Source organism: Rhinolophus sinicus, chromosome X (assembly GCF_036562045.2).
Source record: "Rhinolophus sinicus isolate RSC01 chromosome X, ASM3656204v1, whole genome shotgun sequence".
Taxonomy (NCBI): Eukaryota; Metazoa; Chordata; class Mammalia; order Chiroptera; family Rhinolophidae; genus Rhinolophus; species Rhinolophus sinicus.
In genome coordinates, this window is record NC_133768.1 from 23,054,500 (window position 1) to 23,074,529 (window position 20,030).

General features: G+C 37.2%; 1 protein-coding gene across 1 annotated transcript in view; it reads left to right on the forward strand.

Annotated features, from left to right (window-relative positions):
- The window catches only part of IL1RAPL1 (interleukin 1 receptor accessory protein like 1), a 1,306,469-nt gene that overhangs the window by 660,100 nt on the left and 626,339 nt on the right, over window positions 1-20,030 (forward strand). The window contains exon 3 of the mRNA XM_074323621.1: window positions 15,383-15,662. Within this exon, the coding sequence (XP_074179722.1) occupies window positions 15,383-15,662 (280 nt within the window). The remainder of the gene's footprint in view (window positions 1-15,382; window positions 15,663-20,030) is intronic.

Genomic DNA, 20,030 nt, shown 5'->3' on the forward strand with positions numbered 1-20,030 from the left:
TAAAAGCATGTCAACAAAACCTCTGGAAAGTAGAGTTTAAAGTTCACGAAAACCTGTATTTGATTTTTTTCTGTTCTTGGCTCTTTAAACATGAAAAGATGCACACAAAAATTCACCCTCTTATTTTTTCTGAATTTCTTACCACTTTTTTTTTCTTGCTTAAGTCTGATAGTGTTTGTGAAAATACTATGTAAATGAAGGCGTTCTACACAAATATAATGAACTGTTATTTTTACACCCATGACAAAAATGAGAAACCATTGCAGTAGATATACGAGTATGGTTACTCATATAGATGTAGGTAAATGCCCAAATAGTTGTGTGTAAAGCTAATATGTGTACAGTATAGTATGTATTTTCATGAGACCTCTCCTACAGTAATAAAAATAGACTTAGCTTCCCTAATAAAAGGATCTAACCTTTTCTTTCCTCACTTACAAATTCACTTGAAGGAGCAATACACAAATTGTGTGTGTATAATTTCCCTCACAATCTCTGCAAGAAGTTATTCAAGTAGACAATTAATCTGCATGATATTCATATAAAAGAAAGCAAATGCATATTAAAATACACAACAGACTTCATTCCCGTTTCCCTTTAATTTTTCTCTAACTCTGTGAGACTAGAAATCCCAGCCGAGATCATAACATGAAAAAGATACACAGAAGTGCTTTTGTTGCACAGATCAAACAGCGCAAGCAATAATGTTTGTTGTATGAACACATGTAATAAAGTCAGGAAAAGGGTTGTGAGATGACAAAGGAGCCTTCTAGCCCAACCACATTTTTCATTTTCCGCCTCGAACCTGTTTCTGCTCCTTATTTCCATTGATGGTGTCACAATCCTCTTGGGAATCCTGGTTTGAAACCTCAGAGTCATCCTTCCTCCTTCATCTCTCCAGTCTGATCAATCTCTCCATCCTGTTGTTTCTATCTCTAAAATGTCCCCTCATTTTCTTCGCCACATTTTTATTTCTCCCCTACTGTTTTCAGAATTTTCTAAGTGGTCTTCCTGTTCCCAACTGTCTCCTTCCAATCCATCCTTGATATTGCCACGAGATTGATATTCGTAAAGTGTAGATCGAATAATACCACTTTCTTTGCAGACATTTCCCACTGTCTACGTTGACAAGAGCAGTGCTTCCTAAAAGTGTCATCCCAGAACCATCACCTGGGAGCTTTTTAGAAATGTAGATTCTTAGGTCCCAACCAACACTTTCTGAATATGAAACTCTGATGGTGAAGCAAAAAAACTGTCTTTGAACAACTCCAGATGATTCTTCTGCATATGAAATTTTGGGAACTACTGGGCTCCGGGATTAAGTTCAAGTTCCTTGGCATCGTGTTCTGCACATTCACCTTTCTGATCTTATTTTCACCTGGATACACTCTTCTCCTCCCCAACCTAGCCCACCCTTGCAGAACCGTCTACCCCTTGCTGTTTTATCTAACTGGAATATCCCCTTGACTTGGTATTTTCTTTTTCTAATTATCAAGTTTTAAAATGAGGCACAATTCAAGTTCCATCTTTTTATTAAATTATTTTTGATCTTCCCAGTCATATTTCTGCTCCATTAGTTTATCTGAAAAATAGAAAACAGTTCTGCATTGAAATACAACAAACCTCTTGCCCTGTGTTTCTGCAGCAAGGATGTCTTTACTCGTAGAATTTCTCCAATCTGCCTTGTGTTATAGGTAGTTGTTGACATGTCTTTCCCTACTGAAAGATGATCTCCACAAAGCCAACACTAATCTCAGTAATCTCTATGATAGAACAGTGAGTTTCATATAGTAGGAGGTCAATGACATATGTAGAATCACAATGAAACAGGGTATGAACTTCAATACATGATTATTTTATATGTTCACTGCTGCAAACAACTGTCCATTTGGAATTGTTCTAAACTATAAAAACCTTTTATAACTTGCAATCTTTATAAAGAGAATTCTCTTCCATTGTATGCACTAACACACAATGAAAGTAAATATGTGCCTTAAGCCCTGTTACTCTCTTTAAAGGATCAATGTGCAGGATGGGTGTCTTGCTATCCAACACGCCTTTCCCTGTGAGGTGCCTCTAAATTGGGAAAGAGATTAAATTTGATCACTGTTTGTTTGGTCTGTTACTTATCATGTTGACATTTAATTCAGTGTCTAACAAATGTCCCAAAGGTATAAAATGCCTGAAGCTGGCAATAATTTTTATCCTATTTGTATGCACATCCCCTTACCTTATCCATTTGGTAGTCCAAATTTAGAGGGTTTTTGTGGAGATACACATAAACTAAATAAATAGCATAATACTGAGTTTTCCTCAAAATAAGACCTAGCCGGACAATCATCTCTAATGTGTCTTTTGGAGCAAAAATTAACATAAGACCCAGTCTTATTTTACTATAATATAAGACCTGGTCTTATATAATATAAGACCGTTTAATATAATAAATAATATAATATAATATAATAATATAATATAATATAATATAATATAATAATATAATATAATATAATAATATAATACTGGGTTAAATATTAATTTTTGCTCCAAAAGACGCATTAGAGCTGATTGTCCGGCTAGGTCTTATTTTGGGGGAAACATGGTAGTACACCCAATGAGTGTAAGACAGTGCATTATGCTTAATAGATCAACAAAGATTTGCTGAGTTCTGAACTCTGGTCAGTTTTGTAGAATAAAATTCTGAGTCAAAAATTGTATTGCTTTGCAATATTATAAAGAATGGAAAATGCATATTTTTTTCAAAATTTGTAAGATTAAAAATATCTAGAAATAATAGTTATGAGTAATTGTGCTGATACCCAAGATAAACATTTTTGGTACCAATTTAAGTGATCACTTATTCAGTCAATCAGAATATTAAAGCAAATAGATATAGATATGGAAATAAGTATAGATATATAATTGAAGATAGATTAGATTTAATGGATGGATGATGATAGGTAGGTAGCTAGGTAGTCAGATAGCTAGATAGACAGACAGACAGACATGCATGCATACATAGATATATGGTAAAGTACCAATTCTCAAAGTCACCACAGTGTAGTGATGAATGAAATATATGTAAGCAAATATTAATTCAAATATTTATGATAGTAAAGGTATAAATTAAATAGAGAAGATGGAAAAAATAAATGAAAGAATGAAAAAAGTCTTTAAAGTAATTTGAAATGCTCTACTCTTAAAGGATGGATCATATGCATCAAGGTGTTACATATCTATATGGATTCCTTATGCCCAGAATAAGAACAACCAAAAAAAAAAAAATCCAGATTTTCTTGTAGTATAACATGTATCTGCTTGTGTTCACCCAAACAGTGGAGTTTTTCCTGCTCCTGTTCAGTATGGGAATAGAAAAAGGGAAAGGGAACATCCACTGTATACCAGGTAGTGTGGTAGGCATGTTCTCATATCACTTTTAAACATTAATGACATTAAAAAAAAAAAAAAGATTTAAAGGCAATATGAGTCTTTTTTTTTTTTTTTTTTTTTTTTTTTTTTTTTTTTTTTTTTTTAATTAAATTTATTGAGGTGACAGTTGTTAGTAAAATTACATAGATTTCAGGTGTACAATTCTGTATTACATCATCTATAAATCCCGTTGTGTGTTCATCACCCAGAGTCAGTTCTCCTTCCATCACCATATATTCGATCCCCCTTACCCACATCTCCCCCCCCCCCCCCACCCCCCCCCCCCGCAATATGAGTCTTAAGCAGAATTTCCTGTCAGGCAACACAGGGATAACCTGATCCAACAGAGAGGGATGGGACTTTCAAATTAACTCTCAAAGAATGGCACAGAAAAAATTTCCTTAGAGCACAGAGAATTTGCTCACATATCTGTATGCAAGGAAGAACCCCTATGAAGACTATTCCCCAGGCCAGAGGCAATTGTGGGCCTTAAAAAAGGCAAAGCCAGATGATTTCAAAAGGAAAAGTGATTGAGTTTGAACAAGCCTTGGGTGTCAGTTCAGGATTTGATTGTTCTAGTGGAGTTTGACCTGGGGTGATTATAGAATCCATAGTCCACCTGTTGACTTAGATAATACAGTTGAATCATACACTGCAAACAATCCAAGTTCACTATCAGGCCCTTTTTATGACCAATTATCTGAGAAGTGATCGCTCTGGTCCTTACTTCTGGGGTCCTGACTGCTCAATGTTTGTCATACCTCACTCATTCCAGGGCATGCAGCAGGCACAAGGCCAAGCCCAAGGCACAGGGTGATTTCCTGTATCAAAACCAGAACAAGCCCTCCAGATAGACTTTTCAACATGCAGATGAAGGCCCTGAGAGCTTAAATGACTTGCTTGACCTTGACATGGCTGGGATTTGAACTTGGGTCTGGTTTGCCCAGAGATCATGTACTACCCTACTATACTATTATATACATTTTCCAACTCTATCTTCATTAACAAGCATGTCTACAGGGGAATGACAGATAATGTTTTTCGTGATGAATGAATCACACATAGATCCCAGAGCCCCTTCTGGTTAAATTATGTTCAGAAGAATTTCAGTGTTGTTATTTTTCCCCCATGTCCTTATATGAAGTATATATCATGCTTCTCTTTACAGGTCAATTTGATTATCCAGAAAAACCCACCCACTAATCAACCCAGACTCAAATGTGTACTGGGTCCCCCCAAAATTCATGCCTTTCCTAGAGTCTCAGAATGTGACCTTATTTGCAAACAGGGTCTTTGTAGATATAATTAGTTAAGATGAGATCATACTGGAGTAGGGTGACCCCTAAATCCAATATGACTAGTGTCCTTATAAGAAGAGAAGAGACACAGACATACAGACACACAGGGAGAACGTCGTGTGAAGATGAAGGAAGAGTTTGGAATATGTGTCCACAAGACAAGGAATTCCAAGGATTGACCATTGTCGCCAGAAACTAGGAGAAGGACATGGAGCAGATTCTATCTCAGAGTGACCAGAAGGAACCACCCCTGCTGACAGCTCAATTTCAGACTCCCAGCCTCCAGAGCTGTGAAAACATACATTTCTGTTGTTTAAGCCTCTCAGTTGTGGTAATTTCTTACAGCAGTACTGCTGCTTTTTGGCACGTGGTGACTAAGACTTAAGCTGGACTTCAGTATGGCCATGTGAATGTGTGAGATATCAGCCACGGAAGAGTAACACTGACTAGAAGAGACAAGAAGATATACATACACAGGTGATCCTCGAACAACAACAAGGGGTACTCCGTATTGAATGTCTCTCTTCCTAGTTTTTACCTCAGCTCTGGGAAATAATGATTATTCTCCAGCTCTTACAGATGAGAAAAGGCGCTCAGAATTTGGCCACTCTTTCTGCCACTCACTTCCTCCAAGTACCCAGCGTCTCTGGTCTCCCTTAAACATTTCCAGTGCATTCCCATCGCAGAACCTTTGTTTTGAACCCTGTGATCCCACATATTTGCCCAGTTTACTCTCTACTCAAACATTAGCTCTTCAGAGAACCCTTCTCTAGCCACCATATTGCGAGCACCTCAGGCACGCTTGCCTCTTAACATGCTTTCATTTTGCTTCCCAATGCATTATATTGTTATGGTTTTTGTCTGTGTTCTCTGTGAGTGCTGGAACTCTGTTTTGGTCACGACTCTACCCTGCCCCACCCCCAGCACCTAGAATATTCCCTGTCCTACAGTGGGTGCTGAATAATTCAATGCATGACGTAGCCTGAGGCACAAAGAAGTTAACTGTCAATTTCCAAAGGCCTCACTGAACTCTGTTTGGCACTCAAGACTGATTTTTCTCTGACTCTCTACAGATGAGGTAGCTCAGAAATCGGTCCAAAAGTCTGGAGGAAGTGACATTATGACATCATAATGTTAAAGTAGAACTGATTTATGGAAGCAATATATCCAAAAGCACTATATTTACAGTTGCATTTTTCTTTGTACTTCCTTTGGGGTGCATGGCTGGCTAGGAAGGGCTACTATTTTAGTTCAACAGTCGTAGGAGACATTATGGCCTGGGATGATTGTAGAACCTCGAGTCCTCCTGTTGATCATAAAACAGTCAACTTATGATCAAAGGCGCTCAATAAATATTTACCTCAAATTATAGGAAGTTCCCTGTAGTCAGGAGCCAAACCCATAAAAGAATAGAAGGAGAGGGAACCAAGAGAGAGTGTTGCAACTCTTCAGCAGAACCCAGGAATTCTATTTCTTCCCCCTTTTCTTTCTGAAAATATATATACTCTCCTGGACTTCTTTTGCCATAGACATGGGGTTTATTTTATTTAACCAGGAAAGATATACAGATATATTTGTTCATCAAGAAGAAATTTATGTGCAACGAAGACTGTTGAAGTCAGACTCTACTTCAATCCAATTATAGGCTGTTCAGACTTGGCTTGGATGTTCCTCTCCAGGAAAAATAAAAAGCATATTCCTAGTTACTCTGGATTTCAGAGCCCTGGGAATATTATAGCATTTCTTCTGGTGACCCTTCTGAAAATGGGCTGTTGACTCTGAGGAACAGTCAACATTGAAAACTGATTTTAAGCGTGCTTTACATGAACCCCCTGTTGTTGTTCAGAAAGATGGCTTCTCTTCCTTTAGTGGATAATATGAGCAAGTACTGGGTCAGTGTTATTAATTGCTTGCTGTTGGCTCACAGGCTGTGCTCTAGAAGGTATTTCAAAGAGGGAAGATCATCCTGACATGTTCTAGTAGAGGAAAAGGTAACAACAGCAGTGGGAACAGGATAAATGATGTTAAACCACTGGTGTGGTTTGTAATGGTCCAGGAAACATTACTGGTGAGAGGAGAGGTACTAGGAAGTTGAGGGACCTCTATGGCTGAGCAAAAGGGAGGCCTTAAATTGGGCAGCAAATCTCTTTACCGCTCCTCAGGGAACTTCACTACCTTATTTTGTGTTTATGACAGGTACAAACACAACTGGTTTCCTCAACTGTTAGAGTCTTCCCTGGAGAGTAGGGCCAAAGGAAATACAAAAGCTTGTGTGAACACAATCTTTCATTGACAAGATAATACAGAAATGAATGGATCGAATTATAATGTTGAGTAAAAATAGTTTGAAATAGAGCAACATATGTATGAGGAATCCTGTGAGAGATTTAGGGTTGATAAATGGTGGCTGTGGCAATTTTGCCATTCAGTTATCAGATGAGTGATATTTATGCTGATGCTGAATTTTTGTAATTTGAGACAAAATATGCAAACTATACTCGGTGCTCAGTTTAAGAAACAGTGCATAAGCATTAAAATCTTAGCATATGTAGTGAAATGGGCGCTTACATAGATTGCTGTTGTGAAAAGAGGTTATGAGACAGTTTTAGAAAATATATTTTTAAATTAGTATAAAGCCTTAAAAAATGTACTGTTCGATCTGGTGATTACACTTCTGGGATTCGGTCCTAAGGAAAAAGCACAATTTTATTTTTTGTGGGGAAGGTTGCGGAGCAGTGTATATAAAATTATTTTATCACAGAATTATTTGAAACAGTCAAACCTAGGTGGAAAACTTATAGGTGACTAATAACGGAAGAGTTAAATAAATTTTAATGTGGCACTGTTATGGGATATTACGCAATTATTACAGCATATTCAGTCCAAAAATCACAACACAAAATTCAACTGAGAAAAGAAACAGAATAAACAAAGGGACAGATTATGAATATTACTCTCTTTTTATTTTCTTACAGTGTCCCTTTTTTCTTTTTATAATTAGAAAAAAATAGTTTAAAAAATAAATCCTCACCAAGTGCATGCTATCCAATGCACAGGTTTTTGTACCTTAGTACCAGGAATATCTGCTAGAATTTGGAGACTTAGGTATGATGGAGGGGTAACTCTACTGCAGAGTCCTATTTGCTTTGGCACCAGCTATCCCCTGATGAAGAGAGAGCCTAATCTCAGAAGAAATATGATAACAGCTCACCAAGGCATGCACACACCTAGAGATCACCTACATTGAGAGCATGATAGATGATAACTTCCAGGCATTGTGAGAGGAAGGGTATTCGAGAAACTGGGTTCCTGACAATTGGCAGTCTCTTGAATAACATCAATCCTTACCACCCACACATATCTCTTTAAAATATTTGAAAGAGCTCTTCCAAAAGTGTTACACTATATACAGTTTTAAAGGCAAGAATCTGGAGATATTCCACTCCAGATAAACATAATCCAGAAAATAGAGATGAGGCCGAAATGTGCGTGAACCAGTGCACACTATAAAGGTTAACTTGTGTCACATTTTGCTGCTATCATTACTGCTGCGAATTTGGGGGCATCTCTGCTTACTCCTTGGAACAATACCAGCATTGCCAATTTTCATTTCTGATGTTCACATTTGGAAAGAGTAGCAACCAGTGCTGATAAAGTGCAGAATTCACCCAATTAAAATCTAGACTCAGCCTTTTTGTTCTGTCTCTGTGATAGCTTTTGTGCATGGCCTACACTCCCTAACTGCATTCATGTCTCAAGTTTGGCTTTTCTCAGCACGCTAGGGGTAGAAATGAATGATGCCAATGTGCCAGGTATTTATTTTTGATCATTGAGATTAAATACACATATGTGTATGTATATATAAGCACACATACATATATAGGCATTTTATGTCTGTCTGTAAGTCATTAAAAAATTCATCATATTTTGATTTCCTGAAAATTTTAAATGAAAAAATTATAAAAATGTCGAATCACTATATTGTACACCTGAAACTTACATATAACCAATATAAGATTGTATACCAACAAACGAACAAGACAAAGAAACCAAATCTCACAGACACAGACAACAGTTTAGTGGTTACCAGAGAGGGAGGGGAAAGGGGGTGGTAGAAGAGGGTAAAGAGGGTCAAATATATGGTGATGGAAAGAGAACTGACTCTGGGTGGTGAACACACAATGTGATATATACACGATGTGTTGTACATTTGTACACTTGAAACCTGTATAATTTTATTAGCCAGTGTCACCCCAATAAATAAATTAATTCCTGCAAAAAAATTACAAAAATATTTCAAAGACCCGACCACTTGACAGACATGGTGTTGTTGATTTGTTTAGGTGACTGGGAAAGATAGTTTAGTTTATGACAGAATATATGGGTCTCAGAGTATACTAGCATTATTTCTCTTCCTCATTGTTTGTATTCAGTCACTTACTTCTGCCAATATTACTTCCCAAATCTTTCTCAGATCTATGCCATTTCTCCTTCTCTATTAGCACTGCCCAACTTTAGACCTTACATAACATCACTTTCCTGGCTAAAGCCTTCTACCTTATCTCTCTACCAGAAATTCATCCAACATAGCATATCTCAAACCATTACACTGGCTCTGTAACCTCTCTGCTTGAAACTTTTCAATATTTCCCCCATTGCTTTCACAGTGAACACAAACAGTTTTTACATCGCATAAAAATACCTCTGTGATCTGTCTTTGCCCACTTCTTTCCCCTCATTTCTTGTTATTTCCCGCTTGAAACTTGTTTCTGCATCACAAAGTCATTTGTAGTTCCTGCAAAATGATGCTGCCTCATACTCCTGTGCCTGCTTTTGTGTTCACCTCCAAATAAAATATCTATCTGCCTATTCGTTGTCTGGCTAACTTCCTACGTTTTGACAGGCATCTCAGATGTTTTCCTTTCATGCAATCCATTCCCGACCAGACCTGTGCATTTCTTTATCATTGCATTTCCATGCTGTGCTTTTAATTTCTCTCTGTTTGTTCTGACTGTGACTTCCTTGGAAACATAGGCTGTATATGCAGGGCTTGATGTCTTCTACCTCTAGTACAGAAACTGGAATGAAGCTAATTCTCACCATATGAACATAAAAATCTGTGTTAGGTCAGCTTTCCTAGAGCAGAGCCCTAGGGATTTTGATGCACACAGTTGATTGAAGGAGTGTTCTTCCTGTAAAACCTAAGAGGGAGGGAGGGAAGCAGGACAGGAAAGTGGGAAGAGCTGAGCAAGGTCACAGGTAAACTATAGGTTTGGCCTGGTCCACACACACAGGTGGTGTGGAGCATGAAACACACTACAGAACTGTACCTACTTAAGGCAAAGGAGCAGGGCTTTTGTATACTCACAAGAGTCACGTATTGGCAGTGGGTAGACCAATGGGAGTGTAAGTTTCCCAGCAGGGCTGCTCCTGTCAGTCAAGGCTAATTTTCAAAAGAAGGAGGCGATGCACAAAGTAGCTGGAGAATAGAGTTATCAGTTTAGTAGAGGATACCAGGGTGGGACATCTATTACACTATCACAGATGTCTTAATTATTATTATTCTAACGTACCTATCCAAGTAGATACTTTAAGAGTAATATAATTTATTTTGCCCTTTTATAAGTAAAGTCTTACATTTCCATATTAGGCTACAATATGCATAAGCTCTATGATTAGACTTTTTGTTAAAATAATGGAAAATTTTTTTAAATTAAAGTTTATTGGGGTGACACTGGTTAGTAAAGTTACATAGGTTTCAAGTGTACAGTTCTGTAATACATCATCTATATATCACATTGTGAGTTCACCACCCAGAAAAAAATGTATAATGGAACCTTCAATCTTGTTACGCTAGAACTACTCTGAGTTCCCATATGTAGTACTAGTGACTTAATTAAAAATACCTTCCCTAATCTCATTTGAATATATTTACATTATCCATTCTGGGTAGCCTTTGTTTGTGAAATGGAACACCTGTATGAACTCCTTGTAAAGGAACCAGTTCTGAATCTAATTCCACCACTGTCTTCATATAAGCTCTGGGAAGATTATGGGTGGTCATGAAAGTGAATAAATATGGGGCTTCTTACTCCCACCCCTCAGTGTATCTTTATGGCTCCCATTGATTCTGAAGGAATGTATACTGCCGAGGAGTCTTTGAATTAGAGTCCTTCCATGGAATCCTTCCATCAAGGAATGCAAATGCCAATAGCAAACTTCCTGAGACAGGCTTTTACAAGGATATTTTCTTCTGAAAGACAGAAAAACAGATTAAATACTACTGGCTTACACTATTATTGATGATAATTTTAAAAATAATGATAATAAAGATTACCTAGTAACTTACATAATGGAATTAACAGTGTCTAGAAATATGCTATTGGAATGAGTGTTTCTAAGCCAACAGAGTAAGGAAACATTGAACATGTCAATAGCATTCTGGCCACCAAGTTAGGTTTTCAGTTACGACATTTTCTTTAAAGAGTTAAGATGTTAAGGAGCTATCCCACTGTCTTAAGATCTGTTCTTAAGATTTGTCTCTCTACACAAGATTTAAAAATACTTTGTGGCTATATAAGGAAAATGTCTTTATTAATAAGGAGATGCCTAGTGAAGTCTTTAGGGGTGGAATGTCATTATGGCTCTACTTGAACTTATTTTTGAATGGTTTAGGGAAAAAATTGTGATACACAGAGTGAGAGAGAGTGTCCAAATGAGGCAAAATGTTAACAAAGGAAAAATATCACTTATAGTTTATTTAATTAAATGGTTTAATTTAATCCTTGAAAAAAGCCATAAGCCCATCATTTATTTAAATGTGTTTATCCAGATAATTTGAAAACATCTTGACTTGTTCTTTATATTATTTGACATCTTTCCCAAAAATGTATTAAAACATGTTAAAATTTTTGTTATTTATTTGTGAACATCATACAATTGGATTAATGGTATTAAAACTCCCTAAGCCATAGATCCTACATCTATTTCCATATTAAATGAACATAAAGTGTCTGTGCTATCCAGTGGGCTGTTAGTCCTTCACTTCACCTCTGCCTTTTTCTTGGTATGTGACTGTGAGCTGTTTGAAACTTTTCTCCTGATTGGTAGTTAAGGACTGAATAACTTTAATTTTCAGTAATATTTTTGGTTTTCTTTCAATGTTTTTCTCAGTGAGCATATTCTGAAAGTATGTGTTAATATCTCTACCTCCAATACAACTCTATCTGTTCTCTTGATATAATTTGTTACTAACTTTTTATAACTTTTTAGACTCACAATTTTTGCCTTTAGCTTCATGCATTTTGCTGTGTCTTACAAATCTCTTGAGAGTTTGAATAATTTCATCTCACTGTTAATACTACCTTGAAGGTGTTTCTGCCTTTTTCATTGGCACCAATATCCTCTGTGACAGATGGCCTCAGTTACTTGATTCTGGAATTGTAATTCATATAGTGGTAAAACAAGATAATTTCATGCTTATTACCAGAATTGTAACTGTTTAAAATAAAATCCCACCAAGGATGAATTTCATGCAATGGGTCAAATGTACAAAATTGTTTTGATAAATATCACATGTAATTATGTAACCCTGACATTTCTATGTATAGTTTTGTCATCCTAGTTCTGCAGCAGTCGTTGATAAGAAAGATGGCAATGACTTGGATATTGATGTCCACCAAGCTTCAAGCACATTTGCTCTAACTGCATCTATATCTAACTGCAGCTCTTTAATAAGAATCTCAGACCAAAATTTGGTAGTTGAAATTAACTAAATTGAAGAATGTTGCGAAGTTAAAAATACCTTTATCAGGAAACAATATTATGGTGGTAGGGAGAATGAATTATAGGGTCGGACATAGCTGGGTGAGAATCCTAGGATTTCCATTTATTAGCTGGTGTTGAGATTCTTCAGTTGTAAAATTTGGTTGTTAATTTATTTACACAGTCATTCATTCATTTAGGAAATATTTGTTCAGCTGGTTAGCAGACACAGTTCTATGCACTGGGGCTAAAGAAGTGAGTTAGAAGGACAAAGTTCTTGACCTCAAGGGGCTTACATTCTATTGGGCAGACAGAATGCAAACAAAAAGTGGGTACATAATGTAACGTCAGATAGCAATAAGTCCTCTGAAAAAATATCAAAGAAGAATCTGGATCAAGTGACCCAAATAGGAAACTGGTGTTTCGTGAGGAGCAGTTAGAAAAGGCCTGTTTAAGGAGGTGACATTTGGAGGAAGGGAGCAAGGCAGGCACGCAGTTGGTTGGCGAGAAATATTCCACAAACAGAGAATGATGAGCTCAAAAGGCTTAATGGATGTTTTGTGAAGGGTAAAGGAAAACCTGTAAACTCAGCCATACTTAAGTGCTCATTAGCTGTCACCTATTTTAAGATATGAAATAATGATAATTCCATAGATTATGTGTCTTCTTTGCTCTAATGTACATCTTCCTTTTCATCTTGATAATTTTCCTTCTCTCAAATTCTACATTAGTCATCGAGTTCTCAGATCTTATAAATTGCCGCACTCTTTTTTTAATGTTTAATGACTTAAACTCTGCTGGCAATACTCAGATGCTACTGCTGTTAGAGGTCCTCTTTTCTTGGCTTTTGTCTGTGGCTCGGTATTTGTATATTGCGAGCTTATTACATTGATTACCTTGCTAAGGATTGGGCAACTGTCCTCTCTAAGCAGGAAATTCACAACTTTTCTGTGATGATGATAATAGTGATGTATCTGACCTGTTGTTTGTGGTGTGTGTGTGTGTGTGTGTGTGTGTGTAGGGTGACAAAAATGGTATCAAGATGCCATTTGGACAATGGTGCTTCCAGGTAACCCAGAAAACTCAACTGGTCCCAACCCCTATCAGCCCCATTTCCCACCATGGTTTCTATTTTTTGTACTTCCCCTGATGCTTCCAGAAATGAGAGCAAAGTGACCATCTACCTCTCTCTCTGATTGTGAAACCACTTCCGGAGCTTGACCCACTTTTGTTGTATTTCTTTCTGCCTTCTTTAGCTATAGAATGTTCCTGATTTTATCAGTGTAGATCCAATCAGAGAGAAAAACCACACACTAATTCGAACAAGGAAAGTTTTTATAAAGAATTATTGAATGTAACAATGTATTGAAGTAATGAAGGATTGGCTAGTAAGAAAGAAAGATCTATTAGTCTGCTCAGGTCACCATACAAAAATCCCATAGACTAGGTGGGTTACATAGCAGAAATTTATTTCTCATAGTTCTGGAGACTGAGAAGTTCAAGATCAAGGTGCTGGCTGATTTGATTTCCAGTGAGGGTCCTCTTTTTGATTTGCAGATGACCACCTTCTCACTGTGTGCTCACATGGCCTTTCTTCTGCGAGCACATGGAAGGAGGGAGGAAGAGAAGGGGAGAGCTCTGGTATCTCTTCTTCTAAGATCACTAACCCCTTCATAAGGGTTCTGCCCTCATAACCTCATCTGAATCTACTTATCTACCAAAAACCCCTCTCCAAATGCCATCTCATTCTGGATTAGGGTTTACACATATGAATTTTAGGAGGATACAAACATTCAGTCCATAGCAAAAGAGAACTCTGAACAACAGAAGAATGGCTGCTATTACCTCTATGGCCGAGATACAGCGCCTAGGAAAAGCCCCTATCTTCCCACCTCCATAGTGATCCAAACCTCATCAGGAGAGTGCTTGGTTTACTGAATGGCAAAAGTCACTGAGGTGCCACATTGGCAGAACTCATTGCAAATCTGCCCTCTGGAACTTGACAGAGACTCACCCTGGGAATTCCATTCATTGGAAAGTGTCTCACCTGAGGATCTACTAAAAAATTGCCAAGCTGCTGGCTACCATGCACTGCAGGGGCTGGGTACTAGAGAAGCACACACTGCAGGAGCCAGGGGCTGGGACCCCAGAGCCTTGCAGTCTGATAGAGCCCTCCCAGCAAGCATTCTGGAACCAGGGAGCAAAAACCCTTTCCTCCTGCAATGTCTCTCCAGCATCCTCTACCAATAATTTCAAAGGTCCAGATCCATTTTCAAAGGACATGTGAAAACGTAGATTTAGCGTGGAAAGGCAATAAACCAATAGCCATCACACTGATATAAACAAAGAATAAATACCAGCAGAAGCAAACGAAGTGATCAGGATGTTGTTTGTTAGTGGGGTAAATTATTTTTCAGTGCCATTCTGAGTTTTATCCATTGCAGTACCTTCTGTGCCTAGAATGGAATCTGGTTCCCTAGAGATGCGCAATATAAATTTGTTGTTGTTGTTGTTTTTTAAAGATTTTATTGGGGAAGGGGAACAGGACTTTATTGGGGAACAGTGTGTACTTCCAGGACTTTTTTTCCAAGTCAAGTTGTTGTCCTTTCAGTCTTAGTTGTGGAGGGCGCAGCTCAGCTCCAGGTCCAGTTGCCATTGCTAGTTGCAGGGGGCACAGCCCACCATCCCTTGTGGGAGTCGAACCGGCAACCTTGTGGTTGAGAGCCCACTGGCCCATGTGGGAATTGAACCAACAGCCTTCGGAGTTAGGAGCATGGAGCTTGAACTGCGTGAGCCACCGGGCCGGCCCTTATGTTTGTTGAATGAACAAATAAATGAATGGAGTAATTGGTTAAATTTTTCTCTAATGTTTTCTCTCTTTCTTTTCCCTTTAGCTGATGGATGCACCGATTGGTCTGTCGATATTAAGAAATATCAAGTTTTGGTGGGAGAGCCTGTTCGAATCAAATGTGCACTGTTTTATGGTTATATCAGAGCAAATTACTCTGTAGCCCAAAGCGCTGGACTCAGTTTGATGTGGTACAAAAGCTCTGGTCCCGGAGATTTTGAAGAGCCAATAGCCTTTGATGGAAGTAGAATGAGCAAGGAAGAAGACTCCATTTGGTTCCGGCCAACGTTACTACAGGACAGTGGTCTTTACGCCTGTGTCATCAGGTATTCTTTTAATTTTAATACCGCTGACTCAGTCAAATCACATGCTGCTTTCTTATACTTAAATTTTGCTGCTGTCCCTTTCTGCTAAGGTATTGTCTCGATATTTGTGTGTTGCTACTTTCTAAAATTTAGAATCTAAATCATAAAAAAACATGGCTTTGGAATTTATATTGAGACATTATTTCTGGCTTACAGAGAAAAGAGATACCATCTGGGTATCTACTTATGTTGCCAGAAATTACTAAAGACTATGAAATAAAATTTATAGAGGAGGTGAAATGCTGCAAATCAAACGTAAGCAAAGATTTGCAGAAAGGATGCATGGTTTATTGCTAAATGGGTTGTAACATTTTGTTATTGCCCTTCACAGACAGATAGAGCGCAGATAGCTTTGGTTCACACACATCTGCAAAGATGATTTAGGTAACGTGTGTCTGTGCACAGGAATAGGAGAGAAGTACTGCCGTGTTCAGGCACACAGAGGCTGTGTTCCAGATCATTTTGTTCACTAAAAGTGCTGGGTCGATACAACAATTTTCATGGGTCCCTCTGGGTCAATACAAAACTTAAAGTCTGTGCCCTTATCCCCAAAGAAACTCATCACATATCCACACATCTTTGTCTGCTTATGGAAGAGACATATGTAGTTTGTTTAATGATAATCCATTGAAACAGTATCCATGTAACACATTAGCAGTTAAAAATCGCAGTTTAAGCAGTTAGCCCTTCATGGATTGTGAATCACACTCGGCATGAATGATTATGGATGTCATTAGCCTATAAGAACATTGGCAAAGGAAGGGATAGGCATAGAAAGGGTGTATTTAAATCTATTTCTCTGTCTTTCGGTTTATTAAGAGAAATGAAGCCAAATTGAATTAAGTTGATTCTCAATTTGGAGAAATTTTCAGAATCACTTTGTATTTTTTTCGAATCAAAATTCACCTTCCAGTTCTGAAATTCTGATGGGCAGCTGTCACTCCTCTGTCATAAGGATTGTGCCGCCCCCTCACTGTCACCTGTAAGAATTATCTTTATGTTGAGTGTGTTACATGGCTACAGGTATGCTAGGACATTGAAATAGATGAAAGCCACCTAAAAGAAGTTAAACCAAAATTTATATTGTTAACGCTGGTAACATATATTTAGAGTTAATTTTGGAAAATATAAATGAATGCAAGTAAAGTTGTGCTTGGGGGGAAATGTGGACTGGATTGTGAAAGAACAAGTGTACCATTTCTTTGACAACTCTTGTTTCTTTCCCTTAGGGGCTACCAGTCCTTGTATGTTCAAACATAACTCATAATAGAAGTAGAGGTTATGCATGGGCATTGAGAAATAATTGCCATGCTAGTGCAGTCAGAGTACTGTTTGGACTGGCTGTTCTCACTTGGCTAATAGTAATTTGATTTAAATACACATCTGCTGTATTTCTTTTAAAAAATCATTATTTCTGATTGTTCATGCATGTGCAGTGGTGGTTCTTCAGGAGAGGCAAATGTATGTCCTCATTTATCTGTGATTAGAATTGAGCTGAATGTCCATAGCCTAACACTTAATTTCATTATGTATTGTTGATGGGAAAATAATGATGCATACACATTAGTAATCTGAGTTTCTAAAGCACTGAGGTTGCAATTCTTTGATGTGTTTAAATATACACTATGATCCAATGCTCTGAGAAATTGCATTAAAATGTCTTTCAGCTTATAGTTGCAATAAGGAATGAAAGGTCAAAAAGTTTCAAAAACCATGACATTTGCCATATGTGCATATGTCTACATTTTAAATTACAGGTCAAATTAAAAGACAAACACCGTAAAGTTTTATATGTCAAATGGAATTCTAGGGAAAGTGATAAACTCAGAAAAATATATTTTTATCACTGAAATTCAAATATTCAAATTGCTTTACAGCTAGTTGACATGGCTCCCTGTTCCAACGTGGTACCCAAAATCATAAATACCAGTTCATTTATTTTGTTAATTTTTATCACATTTATTGGGGTGACATTGGTTAGTAAAAGTATATGTTTCAAGTATACAATTCTGTAATACATCATCTATATATTACATTGTATGTTCACCAGGCAGAGTCAGTTCTTCCATCACCATATATTTGACCTCCTTTACCCTCTTCTACCCCCCCTCCCTCCTTACCCTCTGGTAACCACTAAACTGTTGTATGTGTCTATGAGTTTTTGTTTCTTTGTCTTGTTCATTTGTTGCTTTCAGTTTTATATCCCACATATGAGTGAAGTCATATGGTTCTTGACTTTCTGTCTGACTTATTTTGCTTAGTATGATAACCTCAAGATCCATCCAAGTTGTCACTAATGGCACTATTTCATCTTTTCTTATGGCCGAGTAATATTCTATTGTATATATGAACCACATCTTTCCATATGACCCAGCAATCCCACTTCCAGGTATCTACCAAAAAAATCTCAAAACATTTATCCGTAAAGATATATGTACCCCTATGTTCATTGCAGCATTATTCATGGTGGCCAAGACATGGAAACAACCAGTGTCCTTCAGTAGATGATTGGATAAACAGCAGTTTAAATAGCATGGGTTGGTGTTGACATGAAGGTAGTCTGGGCCTGTTATTTGGGTCACTGACATTTGGCATATTGTCAGCCATCAGGCCACAAATCTGTCACCATTTATCTTTAAATAATCTACATGAAGAGAATTTGAGAAGTTTAAAAATGTTAGCTTCTACATAGATAAAGAAAATATTTTGGTAGTTGCCAGATGGAAATGTGATTGGGGGATAGGTGAAGGGGGAAGGGATTCAGAGATACAAATTGGTAGTTACAAAGTAGATACAGGACAACACTGTCAGCTCAAGGATCTCTCCTGTTCTCATCCACCTTCCTCTCCCACCAATCCCAGTTCCCCAGCAACCACTAATCTGTTCTCCATATCTAATTTGTTTTTCAATTCAAGAATGTTTCATAAATGGAATCATACAGTATATAACTTTTTTGGAATTGGAATTTTCACTCAACATAATTCCTTTGAAATCCATCCAAGTTATTGCATGTATTCTGTAGTTTGTTCCTGTTTATTGCTGAGTAGTGTTCCATGGGATGGACCTTACCAGTGTTCATTCATCCATTGAAGGACATCTGCACTGTTTTCAGTTTTCGTTTATTGAAAAAAAAGCTTCTGTGCACATTCATGTACAATTTTTGTGAACATAAGTTTTCATTTTTCTGAGATAAACATCCAAGAGTGAATTTGGATTGTATGGTAGTTGCATGTTTAGTCATATAAGAAACTGCCAAACTATTTTCTAGAGTATCTTTACCAATTTACATTCCCACCAACAGCATACAGGTAATACAGTTTCGCCACATCCTTGCAGCATTTGGTGTTGTCAGTTTTTTTTCCTTGTAATCATCAGGGTGTCATGATATCTCATTGTGGTTTCAATTTGCATTTCCCTAATAGCTAATGATGGTTAACATATTTTCATGTGCTGATTTGCCATCTCTATCCTTTTCAGTGAAATGTGTGTTCAGGTCCTTTGCCCATTTGGTGATTGAATTATTTGTTTTTACCATTGAGTTCTGAGAATTCTTTTTTTATATATATATTCTAGATAATAGTCTATTTTTGAATATGTAGTTTGCAAATATTTTCTGCCAATCTGTAGTTTGTCTTTTCATTCTCAACAGGTGTTTTTTAAATTAAAGTTTATTGGGGTGACAATGGTTAATAAAGTTACGTAGGTGTCAGGTGTACAATTCTGTAATACATCATCTACGTATCATATTGTGTTCACCACCCAGAGTCAGTTCTTTTCCATCATTATATATTTGATCTCTTTTACACTCATCTACCAACCCCCTCCCCACTTATCCTCTGGTAACCACTAAACTATTATCTGTGTTATGAGTTTTTGTTTCTTCATTTGTTTTTAGCAGGATTTTTTGCAGAACAAAAGTTTTTACTTTTGCTGAGCTTCAATTCATCATTTTTTTCTCCTTTATGGATCATGCTTTTGGTGTGAAGAATTCTTTGCCCAGCATTAGATCCTGATGGGTTTTTTTTTCTTTTTAAAATTAATTTTTTGCCAAAAATTGTATTGCTTTACATTTTACATTTGTCTCTGATCCATTTTGAGTTAATATTTGCATACCATGTAAGGTTAATTTTAGTCAAGGTATAGCTTTTTGGATAGATGTCCAGTTGTTCCAGCACCATTTGTTGAAAAAACAATGCTTTCTCCATGGAATTGCTTTTGCACATTTATTCAAAGTCAGTTGGACATGTTGCATGGGTCTATTTCTGGATTCTCTATTCTGTACATTTGATCTATGTATGTTTCTCTCCGTCAGTACCACTCTGTGCAGCT